General features: G+C 36.9%; 1 protein-coding gene across 2 annotated transcripts in view; it reads left to right on the top strand.

Moving 5' to 3' along the window:
- Positions 1–19,785, top strand: part of srrm4 (serine/arginine repetitive matrix 4) — a 58,149-nt gene extending 38,364 nt beyond the window's left edge. The window contains exons 3-14 of one of the 2 annotated variants that reach the window (XM_015059346.1): positions 3,715–3,798; positions 5,147–5,227; positions 5,313–5,339; positions 5,585–5,635; positions 7,221–7,304; positions 8,836–8,998; positions 13,191–13,516; positions 14,898–15,089; positions 15,180–15,281; positions 15,401–15,556; positions 17,739–17,877; positions 17,914–19,785. In XM_015059346.1, the coding sequence (XP_014914832.1) occupies positions 3,715–3,798; positions 5,147–5,227; positions 5,313–5,339; positions 5,585–5,635; positions 7,221–7,304; positions 8,836–8,998; positions 13,191–13,516; positions 14,898–15,089; positions 15,180–15,281; positions 15,401–15,556; positions 17,739–17,877; positions 17,914–18,039 (1,531 nt within the window). In that variant the 3' untranslated portion in view covers positions 18,040–19,785. Of the gene's footprint in view, positions 1–3,714; positions 3,799–5,146; positions 5,228–5,312; positions 5,340–5,584; positions 5,636–7,220; positions 7,305–8,835; positions 8,999–13,190; positions 13,517–14,897; positions 15,090–15,179; positions 15,282–15,400; positions 15,557–17,738 lie in introns of both variants that reach the window. The other variant, XM_015059345.1, reaches the window with a different exon arrangement.
- Positions 19,786–20,132: the final 347 nt, after the last annotated feature.

Genomic DNA, 20,132 nt, shown 5'->3' with positions numbered 1-20,132 from the left:
ATAAATCCACAACTTCGGGATTCAAACTGCCTCACCTTCTGTTCAATGAAACATAGACTTAAAAAAAAAGTTAAGTGAGAAAAAACTTAAATAGTTAAAAGTTAATAAACTGAACATTTACCTGATCTGTTTTCAGAAGCCAGTTCCCAAACAAACACATATAAATAATAATCATTATTTCTAAACTTACAGTCACAGTATTCCCTTTTATGGCTACTACTCTGAACATCGATATGTGATGCTTATATTCCTGCAGCCAGCACTGCACAAATCACCACTTCACAGCCATTTGCAAATTTGTCCAACAACAACCTGCCTTTCCGTTTCCAAAGCCTGTTAGTCTGTGATGCATTAAAAATAACAGGTTAAACCACAGAAGGAAAAACTTGATTTAATTCATAATTGGGTGTAAAAAAAATACATCTGTGTGCATATTCATACATTAGACATCTCTTGTGGGATTATAAAAAAATAAAAGGAGACATAAGTTTGTCTTTTTCCACCAATGCCTTTGACTGCAAGGTCAGTGGAGTGGAGGGTTCACTGCCTGCAGCCTCCGGAAAGCACTGCAGACGAATCATGCATTTCCCAAAAGCTTTTACAAATACTGCATGATTAATACTGTGTTTGTGTTTTTTTATTTATTTATGTTTTTAAATGGCTAATTAACTACATAAATTTCCAAACCTTTTGTCTCAATAACAAAGTGCTGCCAGAAAGAAACGTCCTCTGTTGGGAAAAGCACTTTCTCTTCAGATTGTTATCTTGCTAATTGGATCGCAGCAGCTCAACTCAGCAGAGAAATCAAACATTAGTTATAAAATTAAACTGATTTCCGCTTCCTCTAAAGACAGCATGTCAGCTTTAATGAGCAAATATTAGGCAGGTTTCAGGAAAAGCGTACGCTCGGCATTTCAGAATGCCTTATGAAAAGAACTGAGGTAAAGAAAATCACATTAAAGACCAGAAATACACTAAAGAAACAACAAAAAATATTTAAACACTTTATTCTCCTGTTTTTAAGGAGTTACATATTTGAAGGAAAATTGTATTGTGGAGTAGAAACAACGTGATGTATTCCCTTGTTTCATTTTTTTTCACAATCACATCTCTAGTGACCTGAGGAGTTTACACTTCAAACCTGAATTATAATTAAATCACTTTACGAACAAGAAGCCAGTGTAGTAATTTACGGATTGGGATTATCATATTTCCTGCTGCCCAGAACTCTGCTAGCATTATTTTGATCAGTTGCAGTTGCCTGTTTTTTCTACAGACTCCAGTTTTTCTGTGTTCTGTTTCCACAGTAAGCCATTTTTTCTGGCAACTTTTTAAAGAATATAGCAAATTGGCGTAAGGGCAAAAAAGTATTTGGTAAAAAGCCTACTCAAGTACTGAGTAACTGATTGAAATATCAATCATTTAATATTTAAAAATGACATAATCATTAAGGACTGCTTAATCATATCTTGTGGAACATTTCAATATTGAGTAAAAGAGGTCAGAGAATAGACACTAGAGGAACCTCATTTGTGATTTTTGTACAAAAAAAAATGAGGTGGATCAGTAAAACCATTTATTTGTCAAAAACCTTGAGTGGACCTCATTAGACAGAAACCCAGAAACACAACTTATACAGAATCCCAAGGGAAGTGTGTAGCTTACATATAAAGACATGCCTAGAAAGTATTTCCATACATTGGGGAGAAAAAATAAAAATACTCCTTAGGTAAATTCATCCAAGCTCTCATTAAATGTCCTCAAATCCCAACTTTTATTCACAATTATTGCGCTGAGTTGCGTTTCCTACGTAGCTGGAAAATGACTGCTCTCTTGCTCCCGCCATCTCATCCAGAGAAACCATTTCTGCTGGCCAGAAGAAATGCAAATGCTCTCTCGCTACAAGGCCAGAATGGTCAAAGTGTTAATGAGTGACAAAGCGTTCTCATTATCAGGAGAGGGTACTTGGGCTTGCTGAGTCTAATCAGCTCTAATGCATTTCAGTTCCTAATGCTCCTGAACTGCCGACGACGCCAAGCAGGGCCATTTATTACTACAGGACACTCTTGTGGATCCAGCAAAACTGGCACACAGTCTCCAGAGCTTAGTGGCTGCATATTTCCATTAAGCGTTCACCATGTTACAGTATGCAACACTCCTGTTTAAAATCAGAAAAAAGTGGCATTTTTCCTCTTAAAATTGCAAATAAAAGGCAGCATTACTCTTGAATGAGCAGTGACAGGATTTGTCAAACACATTTTGACAAATCCTGAAAATATTATCATAAAGACATTTGTTGTTTATTTCACATGGTAAAGCCGTTTTTCATACGCTGTAATCAGAATACAGCAGCTTGTCAATGGCACAGACAGACAGGTTGATTGTGACATGGAAGCATACGTGGGGTTTATTTTGTCTTTAAGTCATTTTTGTGCAGATACCATCTTATCGTTATTTTGCATTTATAATTTCCTTAATCTGGATTGAGGATCTTCTTGTGTTGTCATGGAAACCCCACATGATTCTAGAGCTAAAGGGAGAGGAAGATTTTTAGGGGTCTCCTCCCAAACGTTTTGGTCCTCTAACCCTCAGGATCTCTTAAAAAAATTTGAAAGGACCGCCTCACTCATCCATTGAAGATGGATTTTCCTAAACTTTGTTGTGTTTACAATTACTAACTATTTCTCTTCATGTAAAACAGTTAAAATATTAGAGATCAGACGTTCAGCGGGTATTTTAGGAGTGTTTATGTTGTTGAGAAGACACTGAGTTTTCATCAGTCAGACACAGAGGATAAAATCTGTATCTTTTTAAAATCATCCCGCTTTCTTGACAATTTCCCAGGCCTCATTGTGATGTAATCTCCTTTCTGTTCACATCACCTTTTTGGCTCGCTCACAAACTGCCTTTGCTCCTGTCCTTGAAAGGACTGCTCAGTAAGCCTTTGGTGCTTTTTGAAGTCCTTCATCCCCTTTCTCAGATGTCTCACTTTCAGACAGAGGGAAAAGGTGGGCGTCTGGAAATTAATCAATCTGACCACAAGAAGGAACTTGACAGTTTTCTTTTTCTGTGTAATGATAAATTCAGTCGGGGAAAAAAAAGAGTAAAAGTGGGGAAGATGAATAACAAGGACTTGAAGGAAAATGTGTGTTCAGGCAGAAGACAGTGTGCAGAGGTGGACATTAAATGCAGAGAGTTGTTTATACAATGAAAATGTTAGAAAAGTGGCACACTCATGAAGAAAAAAGTCGAAATGATCGTATTTTTTAAGAAAGCAGTCTGGATATGAATTACAGCCTTAGTTTGGACCAAACAGAAACCAAATACAGTTAGGAACTAGTGTTTAGGATCTCAGTAGGTAAATCATGCACCTCAAGGACATCACATTTGAAAAAAATCATGCAGTAGACAAGCTGACAGAAATGAAACAAGAAAAGTTACCAGCTGAGCAGGGGTTTGTTTTTTCTTCACAATCCAACAATGTCCTGTTGTAACTGGACAGATCCTGACTCCAGAGGTTCAAAGACTGCACGTCTTGTTTGAAGTGACTTTAATATACATAAATAGCTGTTTTTTCTTTGAGGGTTTCTAATTATTTTTGTTTCAATTTAATCTGCAATACTGGTTTCTGTTGGCTTCTTGGTGCTGAACATCGTTCATCACATCTCATGAGTGACTGCAGCTGTTCCCCTCTGCTCTGTTTCGGCCCCACAGCCCCTCCTTTAATGGCGTCCTCTCCCCTCGGGCCAAAGGGAAGAAGAAGAAGAGAAAGTCTGAGAGGAAGAGGAAAAGAAGAAGGTGAGTTTTAAAAGTTTGTCAGTTCTGCACTCAGTGTTGCAGTCCTTTAATGTTAGAAACAGCAGAATACAATGAATATGCAGTAAATCCATGAAACCAAAGAATTGAAGGTATTTATGCATTTTAAAAATACTATTCTACTGTAATGCATGAAACTAATCATTGAAATTAATGTATAAATAGTGACTTGCACTGTGTTGACTCTCTATTTGGACTGAATAGAAATAAGTTAATAAATAAATTATAAAAAATTTGATTCACTTTGACTTTATCTTTGTAGATTGTAATGAAATAAACTGCAGGTACTTCAAATTATTTTCATTTGCTGCCTTTAAAGAAACTGTAGAAATGTTCAACTTGAATAAAAGTGGTTTTAACTTAAATGAACAAACTTTAAATTAATTGTCTAATTAACCACAATGATTTGCATCAAACTTAATGAGATTGCACTAGAATTCATTTGAACTAATCGGCATACAATGGACAATGGATTTGGAATTACCGTATTTTCCGCACTATAAGGCGCACCTAAAAACCTTCAATTTCCTCAAAAGCCGACAGTGTGCCTTATAATCCGGTGCGCCTTATATATGGACCAATATTGAGTCACAACAGGTCTAGCAACTACGGGCGGGCGACTTTATTTTCGCCCGCCCATAGAAGAAGCGCGCGGTGCATGCTGGGATAGTTGTCAGAACGCTGGTTTGTTAATAAAGTTTGACTGACCTATCTACCTGACGACTGTCTAGAATCGGGTCGTCTGCAGGTCATTTAGCACCACGTTCTCCACGAACATGCTGAGCGCAAACGGAGAAGGGTGACCATCGTCCGGCCACGCCCCGCCCCAGTCGCGGAAGGCTCTCCTCGGAGTCGGACCGTTTTGTTGGCATTCCATTTAGTGCAGCTCCATCTAGTGGATGCATAACGCAACTCCAGCCTCTACTGTAGCGCCTTGTTTATGAAAAAAGTTTTAAAATAGGCCATTTATTGAAGGTGTGCCTTATAGTGCGGAAAATACGGTATGTAATTCAACAGAATTAGATCATTTACTCTTGAACTACTCTGTTTTCAATAAATATTAATGAATTGGAAAATAATATAATGTACTGAAATTTGTTCAATTTGCCTTTATTTAATCAGATTAAATTGAGTTAAAATCGTATCTATTTGAAAATGATTTCATTGAACTCATCTTGATTCCAATGGACACAAATCTACCTGTAATGCAACTGAATGGTTTGTTGACGCTCAAAACAACGTAATGTGAACTGAATTAAACTCAACTTAATTAAGAAGTATTATAATTCATGTTTATCTTTCATTATTATTACTATTTATTTCCCTTCAGGTCTCCTTCACACAGTCTGTCACCACTGAGGAAGAAGAAAAAGAAGAAGAAGAAGAGCTCCAAGAAAAGCAAGCGCCATAGGTATTTCCTCTGTATTATTACAGTATTGTTGGTATGGATTTATTTTTTTAAAAAGTAACTCAAATCATCTTTCTCTACATTCCAGGTATACCTCTAAGAAGTCAAAACACAGGTATTTTTTTATGTTTAATATTATCATTAGTATTCATATTGTCAGTAGTAGTAAAAAAAATTCTACACATCTAGAATACGTTGCTGTTTTAAATATGGTGTAACAATGGCATGCATGCAGGAGGATTACTGGATTTTCACCTTAAAGCCTGATTCTTAGTGTATCAGCCGGAAGGCAGGCTGACTGTGAAGGCTTTGTCAGTCTTAAACACCTCCGGCTTATTCTGCTCTCCTTGATCCCTCCAGCTCTTCAAGTTTAAAACGTAAGAGGAAGGATGAACGCAAGCACAAGAAAAGGTCAGTCTGTGATTGTTGCATCAGAATCATCTGGAGTATGCTTCCTTCCTTCTTTCTTTTCTTCCTTCCTTCCTTCCTTCCTTCCTTCCTTCCTTCCGTCTTTCCTTCCTTCCTTCCTTCCTTCACACGCAGCTTTGAAATTTTCTTTGAGCTGATAAAAACAAACCCTCACACAGAGAAAAACACCGAAGCCACAAAGAGAGTGAAGCAAATATCAAAAGGGTAACTGAAGCCAATTTCATGCTGTGATTTTGCAGTTTCTCCTAATTTGACTTTCAACCAGATAAGTGTTTTGTGGCAGTGCCTTATAAATTAATTAACTTTTTTTTCATGGTAAACCACAAACATTAATATATTTTACTGGCGTTTTAGGTGATAGAACAAGGATCTTCAAACTTTACAATTCAAATGACCAGTCCAGTTAAATAAAACTTGTTTAGAACTGCAAATGTGAAAAAGGCAACTAGTGATTTTAAACTAATATCTACTATATAAAATATGTTATTTTTAAAGAAGTACTTTTTTTGTACTTTGGTTATGTTTTAAAATAAGATAAAACATGTAAACATTGTAAAAAGAAAATAGCTAATTTGTCAAAATCACATAGTTTTGAACACAATGACAAAAATAGCTTGAAATTATGCAATTATTCCTTGTAAAAAGTGAAAGCCTTCTGACAAATCTTCATGTTTATTATATTTATTCTTAAAAACATTAGTTGGTCCTTTATCATTTTTATCCAGATTTATAAAGAGCCAATGTGGAAAACCCTCAGAGGCATAGCAGCTCCAGACCAACATCATGGTGGCATTTTTTTAAGATGGAGCGAAAATGTTTTACTGTTTTTTTTTTTTTTTTACAAATAAAACGCTTAAAATGTGGTATTTGTATTTATCTCCCTGTGTAAACACAGAGCTGTTTTTCTTTACCAGCTTTGCACATCTAATCTTTCCCCGACATTTTTGTGAATCAGCTCAGACTGAGTGAGACTGAATAAATAGCATCTGTAAACATCCATTTTCTCAGCGGATTAATGTCTGAATTCCCACTAAACATTCCAACATGATTATCCTTTCAAGTGAACTGTTCAAATGCTGCTCAGGCTGAATGTTTTGGGTTATTGTTTCGCTGAAAGGTGAACCTCCACACATTGTGCCAAGTCTTCCTTCACAATCAGCCTGTATTGATTTCCAACCATCTTTCCGTCAACTGGAGGAAAATGATTGCACTAGATTTTCAAAATCCTGAGAAAAAAGTCCGAATTTCGTTTTTTTTATTTTCAGTGTCCTTACCCTCTTCCATACTAAATACACATATGACGCACTTTTCAGATGTTTATTTGTAATGACATAATTTAAAAACTAGATATAGTTTTCTTTCTTCAAAGTTTGCAGTTGTAACAAAATAAATAGTGAAAAAGATTCAAGGAGTTTTCATGTCATTGAATTCAAGAAGCTGCTTATTTTAACAGCAGCAGCCCCGTTCTATCTCCCCACAACTCCACTTTCTCTAAATTGTTTCATCTCTGTTTCAACTCTCAGCCCTCGTTTCTCCTCTTTTCCCTTTCTCCTCTGCGCTCCACCAGTTCACGGATTCGCTCGCGTCGAAGGCGGCGCTACAGGAGGTCGGAGTCGTACGCTTCCTCCTCCAGATCCTTCACGGGGGACAGGTAGGGCCCCTTTTCTCCCTCAGCACTTTTTTCTTATCAGCCTGAGGCGTCTTGGTCTCACTGCAGCAGAAACTGATAAGACAGAGGTGACTTCCTCCTGCTCCAGTATAACCAACCCTTATCACGGCCTCACAGAAAATGGCCACAAATGCACTTCTTCTCTGATCAATTCGCTCAGTTAGGGTGGAAAAGAGTGAAATATTGGGGTTTTGGTGATATGTAAGAGGTTCTGTGGTGTGGCTTTTTTTTCTGATTACATTGCTGGTGGAATCGCTGGATAAAAGCGGTAATTCTTTCACTTTAGCCTCAGTTTGATGCAGATTGTTGTATTGTAAATAAGAAGTGCCACCGCAGGTGCACTTCAAACAGTAAATCTGACTAATGAGTTCAGGACAAAACCTCGGGGAAGACGGCAGGACTCACATAGTATTTAATAAAAGAGAAGGCTAGAGGTTTATAAATATAAAACACTTTGAGACAAAATAGTGAGGCAGAGTGTCTTAAATGAGTAGCATGATAATCAGGAGCATTCATCTCTTAGTTCCACATTTTCTGTATTTATTTCTCAAATGACAGTAGACAATCATGAACATTTAAAATTTAACATAAGGTTTAACGTACTTTACTGCAGAACTGGGCGGATTTCTGTTGTAAGCTCCACTGCCAGGTGATGCAGGCCACGTATCCTGCAAGTTAAGCAACAAAATGTTCAGTAAAAAGCCCCAAAATAAAACATGTAAAATAAGAAATGCCATTCAGCAAGACATAGAAGCTTGTTTTAATTAACTAACTCCTTAAAATTGATGAAAAATACTAGTTTTACTGACAGAATATTTCACTTATAATTGGACATTTTTACCTTTTATAAGTGAAATAATCTGCCAGCTGAAAATATATTGACCTAAACCAAGCTCCTATGTCTTACCGAAAAGTGACTTATAAGTTAGTTTTGCTTTATTTCAAGTGTATTAAGATATTTGCACTAGAAACTGCACTAAAAAAATACTTGGTAAGATTTTGTGTGTTTTTATGTATGAGCTACACAACAAGTGAAGTTAGCACTGATTTAACATTCAAACCAGAAAAAACGAAACAAGGTGGCATCACAACTAAACTAAAACACGACAAGAAACTCATTATTATTAAAACACACCTAGATTTTAAATGAGGTTAACACGTTTATTGTTGTCTGAGCTAAAATAACTAGAAAACAAAATCGATAAAGCTCGGTGGTTACCAACAATTTTTGGGACAAATACAATCAAACCTCACACTTTTAAATAAAATCTCACAACTTGTACTTAAAGTACAACTGAAACTCTTCTCCCTTTTTGGTTGTTTAATGCTGGAAATATTTTGCGTTCATTCATTTTCTGATTGAACAGCAATTACATTTTGTTTTACCACGAAAACTACTGCAGCTTCATATTTGCTTCATTAACATCAAATGTGCTTGTCAGCTGAGACAAGTCGCAGCCATCTAACATAATGCTGTGTTGTAAAGTCAATTAACCGAAACATTTCCCCACAGACACCTGCAGAAGTCTGTGGTTCATCAGGCTTCCAGAGCCACCGGAGGGGCAGGAGAGGAAACCCGAGCAGCGCTGAACCCCACCGAAGCAAAGTGGAGACATGCATCTAAATCTGTGTGTAAAACGGCTCCTAAATATCGCTCCATCCTCTCAGCGGGCACCGTAAGTACAGTTTCCAAGTTTTTCAATGCTGCCGCAGGTTCACATTAGTTCCTCTGGTCTGGACGTGTCAAACTGTTTATGTTTTTTTTTCTTTTCTAAGCCGTGTTCAAATGCATATCTCAAAAGGAATCCACTACGTTGAAGTTGCTTTAGATTTCTATATTTATGGTGCAATTACACAAAGCTGTTTCAGGTGTGAATTGCAACCAAGGGAAATCGCAACTCCATTACCTCCTGTCCCTTCAAGTGTAAAGCTTACCAGTCTAATGTACAGATGTTATGTTTTGTATGTAAACATCACATGTAAAAGCTGTTTACCATTTTATAGAAAAGCTTTTCAACACAGATGTGAAGCCAAAGTGGAGCGGAAGATAGTAATGATGTGTTTTATGTTTACTGCTGCGCTAAATCACAATGTTCCAGCAGCATTTAAAGTCATCAGGACTGGATTTCACAGCCGCTTGTTAGCGCGTAAAGATTTAGCAGAACTAAACAATAAACATGCAAACAAACCATGCAGAAATGCATAAATCTAAAGATGTTTATATACCTGTGATATATGATAGTCAAATTACCAAAACAAGAAATATGTGACAAATTTAAACACTAGAAGGCAGAAACATATTGGCCATTTGTTTTTCTTTTACAGTGTCACCAACTACAGATATTGTTTGAACAAAGTGACTAAAATCTTTGATTTCATGAGTATAGGTTTTTATCTGATGGTTATTATAGTTTGCAAACAAAGTATGTGCTGCAGCAGGTTCAGTCCAGGTCATTTTATTCATTTATTTTTAGTCTAGTAGAAGACAGAGCCTCTAAACAGTGAGGCGTTGTGGGATTTTCCCTTTACTGGGGAAAAAGGCAATTGCTAGTCCTTGCTCCAACCTGGCATAATGAGAAAAAGTTTTAGTAAGAGATTAAACATTTTCACAATTATTTGGGTTTTGGTAAAAAGTTTAGTGGTCCAGTTTGAAACACCTCTGACAATACTGAAACCGTACATGTTTTTCAACATTTCAATTCAAACCCAGGTTGTTTTATTATCAAATACTTTATTTTTTTCACCAACTGCAAAGATTCAGTGCCAAAAAATGAAAGAAGAAGGAAATAACCAGCATTCTAAAGGTTTTAATGTGGGTAAAAAAGGAACACGTTTTGGCTGCCAGTCGTTGTCAGGAACACATTCTTTTCTTAGCGTTCCTGACAATAGTTAAAACCTTTAAATGTTTTTAGAGTGCTAGTTATTTCAATTTTCTGTATTCTTCAAAACCAGGCAATCATTTAATTTCCCCTCATCCTTTTTTTTTTTTTTTTTTGCATTGGAGCTGTCTGCACTACTTTCCTCCTCAGTATTCAAAGTCAAACCATGGATGGAGGATGAGCTGATTCTTAAGAAACTCGCCCTCCAACACCCTCGATAGTAAAAACTGTATAAAAACAGTGTTTTGTTTTCCCCACAAACTTGCCTTCCTATGATGTTTACTGAAGATTTGCTAGGGAAATAGCAACCCCATTACCTCCTGTCTCTTCAAGTGTAAAGCTTACCAGTCTAATGTACAGATGTTGTTATGTTTTGTATGTAAAAGTTGGAAATGAATAAATTTCGAACAATCATCTAGAACTCCTCCTGAATCCAGATTTATGATGTAGAAAGTCAAAGGTTTGTCACCAATCGCCTCTTCAAAATCCAATATGGCTTCTGCTTCCATAAAATCTAATGCAAACTTCAGTAATAAAAGGATTTACTACTGCAGTTATGATAGTTTCTTTCATTTTGTTAATCAGGCCACAGTTATCTAACTTTGGGGATTTAACAGCTAAATAAAGTGTTTTTTACTTTTTTCTTAAACCTTACATTTGTTGTTCTCCAACAGTATTTTTGTAGTTCTGATTAAAATTATAAAAATATTACGAGTTTAGACCATCTTTAGTCCATCCTTAACTAAAACTCACAGTGAACAGCTGAAAACTGTTCTGCTGCGTAATGTTGAATTTTCTCCGTGTTCTTTATAAACACAGCTATGTCCTTAAACCAATTGTCTCCTGCTTGGTGGAGCATGAAACATCTTTAATTTCTCCCCAGTAATCATTAAATTATGCTAATTGAAAATATGGATGTTTTAATTACACACCAAACGGTTTTAATTGAAATTCAGCAAATTAATTCATTTATCCAATCATGCCAACATTTATTTTGTAGTCTTTAAGGGAACTTTACAAACTGATGTGTACAAGAATACACCATAGTGATTGTATCTATTTATAAACGATCTATAAGTAGATAAAAAAAACATGTTTAATTAGATAGATGCATTTCTTTATACACTCTATCAATTTAAATTTATTTTAAAAAATTGGCATTTATCTGAGACAATAAAACAGCTCAGGGATTTTTAAAAGACTCAATATTTTCTTGAAGGCATCTGTGTTGATAGAAGAGTGTCTATGTTTAAAATGTGTGAAACCTTTTAGCCCCAAGTGTGAACAGATTGTGTGAAACTCTTAAAGAGGATGGTAGAAGATTTGTTTATGTGTCCCTTGTGGATGCTGTGTTGACTGATGACTGCAAAAACCTTCTGGAGGATAGGGCCCAATAAACGTTTTTTTTTTTTGCACCTTCTTTTTGCATCTGTTGTTATTTTGCAATACAGGAAAAAAAAATAAAGCTAGCAGCTGTAACAGGCACTGAATGTGTAAATAGCCTTAAATTAATTCAACTTTTTTATGGCAGAGATATAATGTCAGTCTGAACACTTTAGAAAAATACAACCTTTGAACCAATCAACAATGGGGCGGGGGAAAGCTATATATTTTTTAAAAAAATATGTTGTTTTTGAAATAAACATAAATTTTCTTTTTGAACGCCAACTGGAGTGTCAGTAAAACACAATTGTTCTATTAACTTCCTGCTTCCTGTGACAAAGAAGTCCAAGAGTTCCTTCCATTGGTCACTCTTCAAAATAGGAAAGATAAAAGAACGAACCATTCCAGTAAGGCAGATGTGTATTAATCAGGAAATAGTGACAAGAATCTTTGCAGTAGTCAAACAATAACAGAGAAAAGTAGATTATTTGGAGGATCATTTGTTGTTTAAATAAGACTAAAACACTCCAAAAACGGAAATGATGTCACACTGGTGAACTTTTTTTTAAAAACTCTGGAAACCGTTTTGAAAACATGGTTTCATGGACATTTGAAATTAAAATCTGATGACTTTTACCAATAAACTGAAAATGTTTTTCCTTTTTTTGTTTTGTTTTGTACTGCGTGTTAAACATTCTGAAATTAAAGGTTGTTTTTCTAAATTATTCAATCTGAGATGATGCTACTAGAAGAGAAAGTGACGTAATTGAAGGGTTTTTACATGCATTCACGAGGCGTGCCAACAAGTGTGGAGGGCGCTGCATATCCACCCCGGAAAACAACAAAACGATGTAAAAACACAAATCTGACTGGCTCTGAGTTTGAAGAGAGGGTTATTGTCTTTTTTTATGCAATTTACGACTCTAATGATGCACTTACGTTGCCCGCTCTTCCCTTTTTTTTTTACACCTTACCTACTTAAGGAGGAAATCTTGATTGGTAAGTCGCTGCTATCTGCAGATTCAGGGATTTACTTGTAGGTCGCTGAAGGCTAAAAATGTATTCTTACAGGAGAGAGAAAAGCAATCATCTGTCCTATTCTGAGGGCTTTCTTAGTTAGACTGATGGGATCTTTCTTAGTCTGCAATCCTTTTCTTTTCTATATAAAACCCATTTTTGTGATGTTTGTTCAATGTTTTTTAAATTAGGCTTTTCAATGGGGTTATTGTTTACTCTGTTTTCCTCTTCACTGGAGTTAGAGCTGGTAGTTCTTTTCACACATAGATTCGTTTGTTCTTCTCTGCTCTTTTCTTTTCCCTTCCATATATTTGTTTTAGTGCAGCTCTTTTTACAAAACAGTTTTCTTGTTGATTTCTTCGACTTTAGTTGAGTTCAAACTTTCTTTCGAGGTTAATCGCATGCTTGAAATTTGCATGATGTCTTTCTATTTCAAAGCTTTTTGTCCCAAGAAAAACATAAATCTCTACTGTGCTTTCAATGGAATATGTGTCTTTGCACTAGTGTATTCAGAGTAAATCAAAGCAGGTAGCAGGTTCTGTTCCATGCAAATTGGGGTTTAAGCTGTTGCCTCTTTGTCTGTTCGCAGATTTTGTCGTTGAAGCCTGGAAGCGAGCTTTTAAATGGGAAAGGAGCTCAGGATTTTTCGAGTCACGCCAAAGGTACACGTGACTACGACTCTGGTAACGACACATCCTCACCTCCATCGAGCAAAACCGGTGTTTCTCGAGCAAGTGTCGCTGAAAACCAGAGGACCTGCTGTCAACGTCTTACCTCGCCTCCGGAGAAGCAACGCTATGCTGACAGAGACAACGGCTCGGATTCAGGGAACTCTGTGACAAGCTGCGCTTCCTCATGCAAACCCTACAGGGAAGATGGCTTCTCTGCTAACATTTTCAGTGGAAACAGCAAGAGGTGAACATTGTGTTTGGATTGTATCATCGATCTAAATGTGTCCATTGTTCTTTGGGGGGAGGGGGGGAATTCTGTGTTCACAGTCATTTGAAATTTTCAGTTGCGTGCACTTTTCAGAAATTAAAGGCTTTTTTCCATTTCTTAAAAGGTACTTTAAAGAACTTACCAGGTACTTTACTAAAACGTAGCAAGTACTTTCCTGGAACTTTTCTCAGCTTTATAAATTATTCTACCAGAACTTAACACTTACTGTTTTAAAACTACAATGAACTTTAATAGGATTTAAAAGTTAATTTTCTATAACTTGCTGTGAACTTTCAGAACTAACTTAGTATGTTTCTAAACTTTCCTTAATTTTACTGGTAATTTTCCCAAAACATACCAGATACTGTCCTGGAACTTAAAGATACTTTCCAAAAATGTAGAGTTCAGTTTTCGGAACTTGCAAGGTTTCTTGTTTGTTTGTTGTTGTTGTTTTTACCTTCATAAAGTTTGCTGGTTGCTTTCTTAAAATTTACCAGGGACTTGCCAGGGAGTCATAGCATACTTTGTAGAACTTATGGCGTATTTTTGGAACCTATTGTGTGTTTCTGACCTTTTCTATATCTGGTTACTTTACTAGCACTTACCAGATAAGTAAGATAGCTCACCTTTTTTTGAAGCAATGTTCTATTAAAAGGCAATCAGGCACTAAATGGCTCTCTTTGGGTCCACATTCAGTGCTAATCCAGATTAATTGGTACTTCTTGGTAATTGGTAATTGGCTAATGCTAAAGTCAGTCCTAAAAATATCACATTTGCTTTTTGCAAACAGTATTTTATTAGCCTTTAAACTATGGTTATTTTTGCATTGTGCAATTATTTTTAATGAGACCAATCATTATTTACATGGGAGGTAAAGGTAAGAGGTTGTTTGTCATTAATTATCTTCCAGTCTGAAACACTGAGAATGGCACAAGTAAGAGTAACTGAGTGTTAGAAAAGTAATGTGACATGAAAATCAAAAAGATAGCAGCTAAAATACCACTGCTTTATTTACCTTCTTCATATAAAAGATACTGAAAACACTCTACATGTTTTGTTCTCTCGTGGTTTACACAGAAAGATCATTGGTGTTCTCCAAACTCCACTTTCTGTGTAAATAATCATGGTTTTCTTTGTAAATACACCTCTAACGCAAGCATGACCTTTGCTCAAAAACTCATAAAATAGTCATATAAAAAAGTTATGACAACTCTCTAGACTAGTTGTTTGCTGGGGGTAGAAATCAAGGTCAGGTAAGAGAACCTATTACAACCTATTAATAGAACCTAATTTTAAATCCTAATTTTAACGATTGGTCACTCCCAACCCCTAAAATGTCTTTATGTTTTCTTTGCAGTGGGCAGATAACCTTGCGGTGTGAGGAAGAAGTCGTGAGATGCACGAAGGCAGCCCGATGTGCGCAGCGGAGGAGCAGGTCGTCTAGAAAGCGGCGGAAAACGCTGTCCTCCTCCACCAGTAGGAGCAGATCTTCAGGGACTTCCAGGTACTCTGGACGCTATTCTCGAAGCCCTTCGCTGTCTTCTTGCAGGTACTTTATCTAATTTCGCAATTACACGCTGTCCAGCAGGGTTCTACCAGAGATAGTACGTTCAGTATTTGCTCACCTCTCTTGCTGCAGCTCGTACTCTCGTTCCCTGAGCAACTCATCAGATGTGAAGCGAAGAGGCAGCTTGGTCAGCCTGAGCTCCAGAGGAAGCTACTCCAAATACAGTGCTGATAGGTGAGTTTTGCTAAATGTCTACAGCTGCTAATGTCTCTTTTTAAGCGCTGCACAGAAATAAACCTACGCTGACATTTTTGGGTAATTAAAAGTTCACACTGTTGAATCTGGTTCCCCAGACTACGAGACAGAAAGCGGCAGTCCAGTTCCAGAGAGACAAATCTGAAGCACATGCATAAGGTTAGTGGAAAGAGACGAAGACGCAAGTCCTACTCTCCTATGAGGAAGAGGAGAAGAGACTCCCCAAGCCATCTGGAAGCACGCCGCATCACAAGGTAAAGCTGATTTTAGTCTGCCCTGGTCCTTTATTCCTGCACACTTTCATTGCCAAAAAAATCTCTTAGTTTTAACAGTTTAGATGGACACATTACGTGTTTATGCAAACTTAAAATTATTCATATCCAGATAAGAGATAAGTTGGCTTTCAGTCCCTAAAGAGGTCAACAAAACAGATGTTGAGGAAAAAGGAAATCTAAATTTTTGTTTGTGGAAATGTCTTATGAGTCACATACAATAAAAGACACAAAGATAAAATATCCTGAATCCAAAGTATGTTTTAAAAATTAACAAAGTTTTACTATTGGATATGGCCGCTTTATATTTTTGTGCACTTAAACTTCGTTTAGGAAAAAATATAGCACAAGTACAGGACAAACAAAATATTTCACTGTATTATTAAAACTTAACGATACAGCAGAGCATTCCATCTACGTCAGTCATCAATCACCATTTAGTAAAGGGAAAAAGAAAATGACTGCTGGCAAAAGAATTATAGGAAAAAAAACTGAAGACACTCTTATTGCTTAAGCTTAAGCAGAAACAGGAGCTGCCACATGATGCTGACCATATACACTTTTATTAACTGATTACCAGTAACCATGACAACCACTAAAAAAGCAGAAGGTTTTGCAGTTTGCTTCCTTGTTGTATACAGGGTTGCCTTAATGGATTGGTAAGGCCTTAAGACAAAGCAGTCTGGGAAGGTTTCTAAGTCAATTTCTGATTGATTTAAAGGCAATAATTTTTAGTTCCGTTATTCTACACTGCAGACAATTCCAAAAATGGGAAATGAATAAATATAAAATCACCCCCGAGGTTAACTTGTGCAATAGTCAAAGAAACTGTAAAAAAAAAAAAAAATAGCCCAATCTCTGACTCAAGGTGTTATTTTTAATGCCACCTTAAATGAAATTTAAAAATAAAATATAAATACAATACAAGGGATGGTTGGGGGATCCTGCTGTAATACAACCAAGCATAACAAAAACAGAAATTTCTGAGGTTTGTTTGTGGCTCTTGGCAGTGGCTTTGTGCTTCTAACTTCACTTTCATCTACAGTGGTGAAAACAAAGCCAGCGGCAAAAACAAATACCGTCCAGCTAACTGGTGATAAATTCACACTTACCCATGATAGATGCAAAAACACCAGCTAGCTAGAAACTGTCAAGACTGTGTTAGCATTAAGTTAGCGGTAGTCTCAACCACCTCGAGTCACAGAGCGCTATAAAGATGTCTGCGCACGACTCAAACCTTTGCCTGACCAAAATGACCAAGAACAAATTACATTAGCAAGATTAAATATTCTTGCCAAAACAAAATATAAGACCTGTGATTAATGTATTTACTGCCTACTTACACTTTATTGTATTAATTTAAGACATTTTAAGGCCTTAATATGAAGTACATGACTTGTTAAGAGCGCAGACACGCTCAACCTCAATTATACACGTTAAATGGCAAAATTCATTACAGCAAAGTTAAAGAGCAAACAAGTATGGCTTCCTTGGCAGGGATACCAGGAAAAATCTTTTGCCAAATGAGCTATGACGATATAACTCAATGTTTACACTGTTGCCTCTGAATTAATGACTAGACTTGAGCAATATGTTACTGATGCAGAACAGGTTGTTATATGATGTTCAGCACTGTGTGTGGGACAAACAAGAGACCTGGGTCACTGCAGGCCAGCATGAACTCTTCTGTTTGCAAAAGTATTTGAGAGCTAAATGTTACGGAGCAACAATCATCTCAAATCTATAAACAAATTATTTAAAAAGGTATTAAGTGCTCTAATGTTCCAATTAAAGTCCTGCAGGTTCTTTAAGGAGGAAATGCATGAACCAGTTTCTCCAAACTTCAATGGTTTGACTGTGTAAACAAGAGTGGGCCAACATTCATCCACAATGCCATGAATGAATGAATGAATGAATGAATGAATGAATGAATGAATGAATGAATGAATGAATGAATGGTGTAGTCATACAGAACAATATCACAAGTAACTGCTGTTGAAGATGTCTTCTTCTCCCCATGCCATCTAAAAGAAACTCTACAAAAAAAATCCAGATTTACAAAAGAAAAACTGCAACATAAAATATATTTTTTCACTGATTTATTGTGCTGATAAATGTGCAACTATATTTTTTGCTACTCCGTTTGTTTCCCAAATCTCCACAGTGCCAGGAAGCGACCCATCCCTTACTTCAGACCCAGCCCTTCCTCCAGCAGCCGCTCCACCAGCGTGTCGTCGTGGAGCAGCCTCTTCACGCGAAGCCGCAGTCGCAGTCCGATCCACAGCGTGAGCCGCAGTCGCAGCCACAGTTGCAGTCGCAGCCGCAGCCGCAGTCGCAGTCGCAGTCGCAGCTACTCTTCCTACAGGAGCTACAGCCGGAGCTCATCGTGGAACTCCATCTTTGGGTCTCGCAGTCGCAGCCGCAGTCGGGGTTCTTTGAAGAAACGAAGGAAAACCCGGCGTTAATGTTTTTCTGTGCAGAGACAGAAACTACATCTGTATTCGTGGTCAGGACAGAAGCTGTAGGGGCTGATGCTTGGACTAAAATATCCCAGCATTTCTTCAAGGCCATCTGTCACTGAGATATTTCTAAAACGTTTTTACTTTTTGTTCCTGCACATCATCCTCTTGCACCAACAAGAGAAGTTGCATTTCCACATTAATCAAACCAACGTCCATGTTGAATACGTCCAACTGAGATGCAAGTTTGTGCACTTCTCACTAATTCTTATGTCTTAATGCTTAAAATTAACTTAATATGTTATTATGCAGTAATGTGGGAAAAAAAACAACATTTGGTTTAAAACCAGGCCCATGAAGCACTGAAATTACTTATCCCATTTAGTTTATGCCCTGATGTTTAGCAGGGCAGCAAACACGAACTGTTGTGTCGGGTCTTTGTGACACTGATTTTACACCAACAGATAAAGTACAGGGGTAACATTTAAGCTGTTTGATCCTGGCGCTCACAGACGACTTCACAGGGATCGTTATCAGGAATCAGGAAAAGGCTTCTGGCTCTGATCTCAGCACTTCACAAGACGGAGAACAAACATGTTTCCTCGGCGTAGGTGGCCTGACGGCGAGCAAACGGCCTGTCAGCTTAAATGTCACTTTAATTTCTCCTCTGATCAAGTGGAAAACAATTTAAAATGTCTGTCTAAAATACATCAGCGATCATATTTTCATGGAATTGCAGGAAGTTTTTCCCTCAACAACTATTTCTTCCTCTTGATCCTTTTCAGTTTTTGTCAGATTACAACCCGAAACGTGAATGTATTTCATTGGGATGAGCAGTTGGGACAGACCAAAACAAAGCAGCACATAATAGTGAAGCTTAGGGACGCACAATATGGACATCAGTATCAGCTGATGTTAGTCATTTTTTAACATGTCGACATGAAGTCCAATATGTAAAGCTGATATCAACAGCTGAAAATCTGTAGCCCCTTTTGCAGACTCTACCAGATTTTTTTGGAAGATTCCCCTGGATTTACTGATCAGCTGTCTTGTCCCTGCTGTAGATTAGCCTTACCACAGCATTACACTACCGGCATCATACTTCGTCATAGGGACAGTGTGTTCCAGAGGAATAGCAGTGTTAGTTTTCTGCCACAGATAGTATTTTACACATAGGACTGAATGATCAGTTTTGATCTCATCAGATCTTTTACATGTTTACTGTATCCTCCACATGACTTGTAGTAACTGCAAGGTAGATTGTTTTTTTGTTGTTGTTGTTGTTTTTTTAATTAGTAGCTTCCTTCTTACATAAAGGCCAGATTAGAGAATTACTGTTTGTCCTGTCAAAAGGTCTCATATCTGAGCAGTGGATCCCTGCAGCTCCTCCCAAGTTACCATTTGCCTCTTCCCTGCTTCTTGTGTCCTTGATGATCAGGTCTTGTTAAATTTACACACTCTCTGCTCCTTCAGATAAATGTGTTCCTTCCTTTGCCTTCGCGATGCCGTTTGTTTCCATGTTTTCACAGAGCAGCTGCAGTTTGACTAAGATTCATTTAAACACACCTGCACTGTTTACAAATTATGAAAATACTCAACCACCTGGCTATAACAGATTTTTTAGGATTATCAGAGGATGTGTCAAAACTTTTTAAAAGCATAAATATTTTTTCCTCTGACTTGACTATTGTCTGCCTCTGTGGGTTGGTCTTTCCATTAAAATCTCAATATACTGACGTTTTTTTGTAAAATGACAAAAACTGTACAAGCTCAAAGAACGTGATTTCTTTTGGATGTCTCTGTACTATGCTTAAATTACTTTCACTCATGCTCACACTTAACAAAATAAATAAATATTTGTATTTATTTTTTTAATCAGGTAAATGATGATTTAACTGATGTCCAACACAGATACTTTATTTCCTTTAATAGTTATACAACACTGAAACAAACATTAGCAAACATATTTATAACTTGTTTAAGATGTATCAGTGCTCTGTTCTTTTCTGTAGTTGTATGTAATGCTATTATCTCTTATTTATTTTCTTTTACAACTGTAACACATTTTGTCTGTAAAATTTTATTTATATATATATATA

The sequence above is a fragment of the Poecilia latipinna genome, unplaced genomic scaffold (assembly GCF_001443285.1).
Source record: "Poecilia latipinna isolate Pla-1442-1.1 unplaced genomic scaffold, P_latipinna-1.0 Scaffold1622, whole genome shotgun sequence".
Taxonomy (NCBI): Eukaryota; Metazoa; Chordata; class Actinopteri; order Cyprinodontiformes; family Poeciliidae; genus Poecilia; species Poecilia latipinna.
The sequence above is the reverse complement of the archived record's forward strand: the minus strand, read 5'-3'. Positions and strand labels throughout refer to the sequence as shown.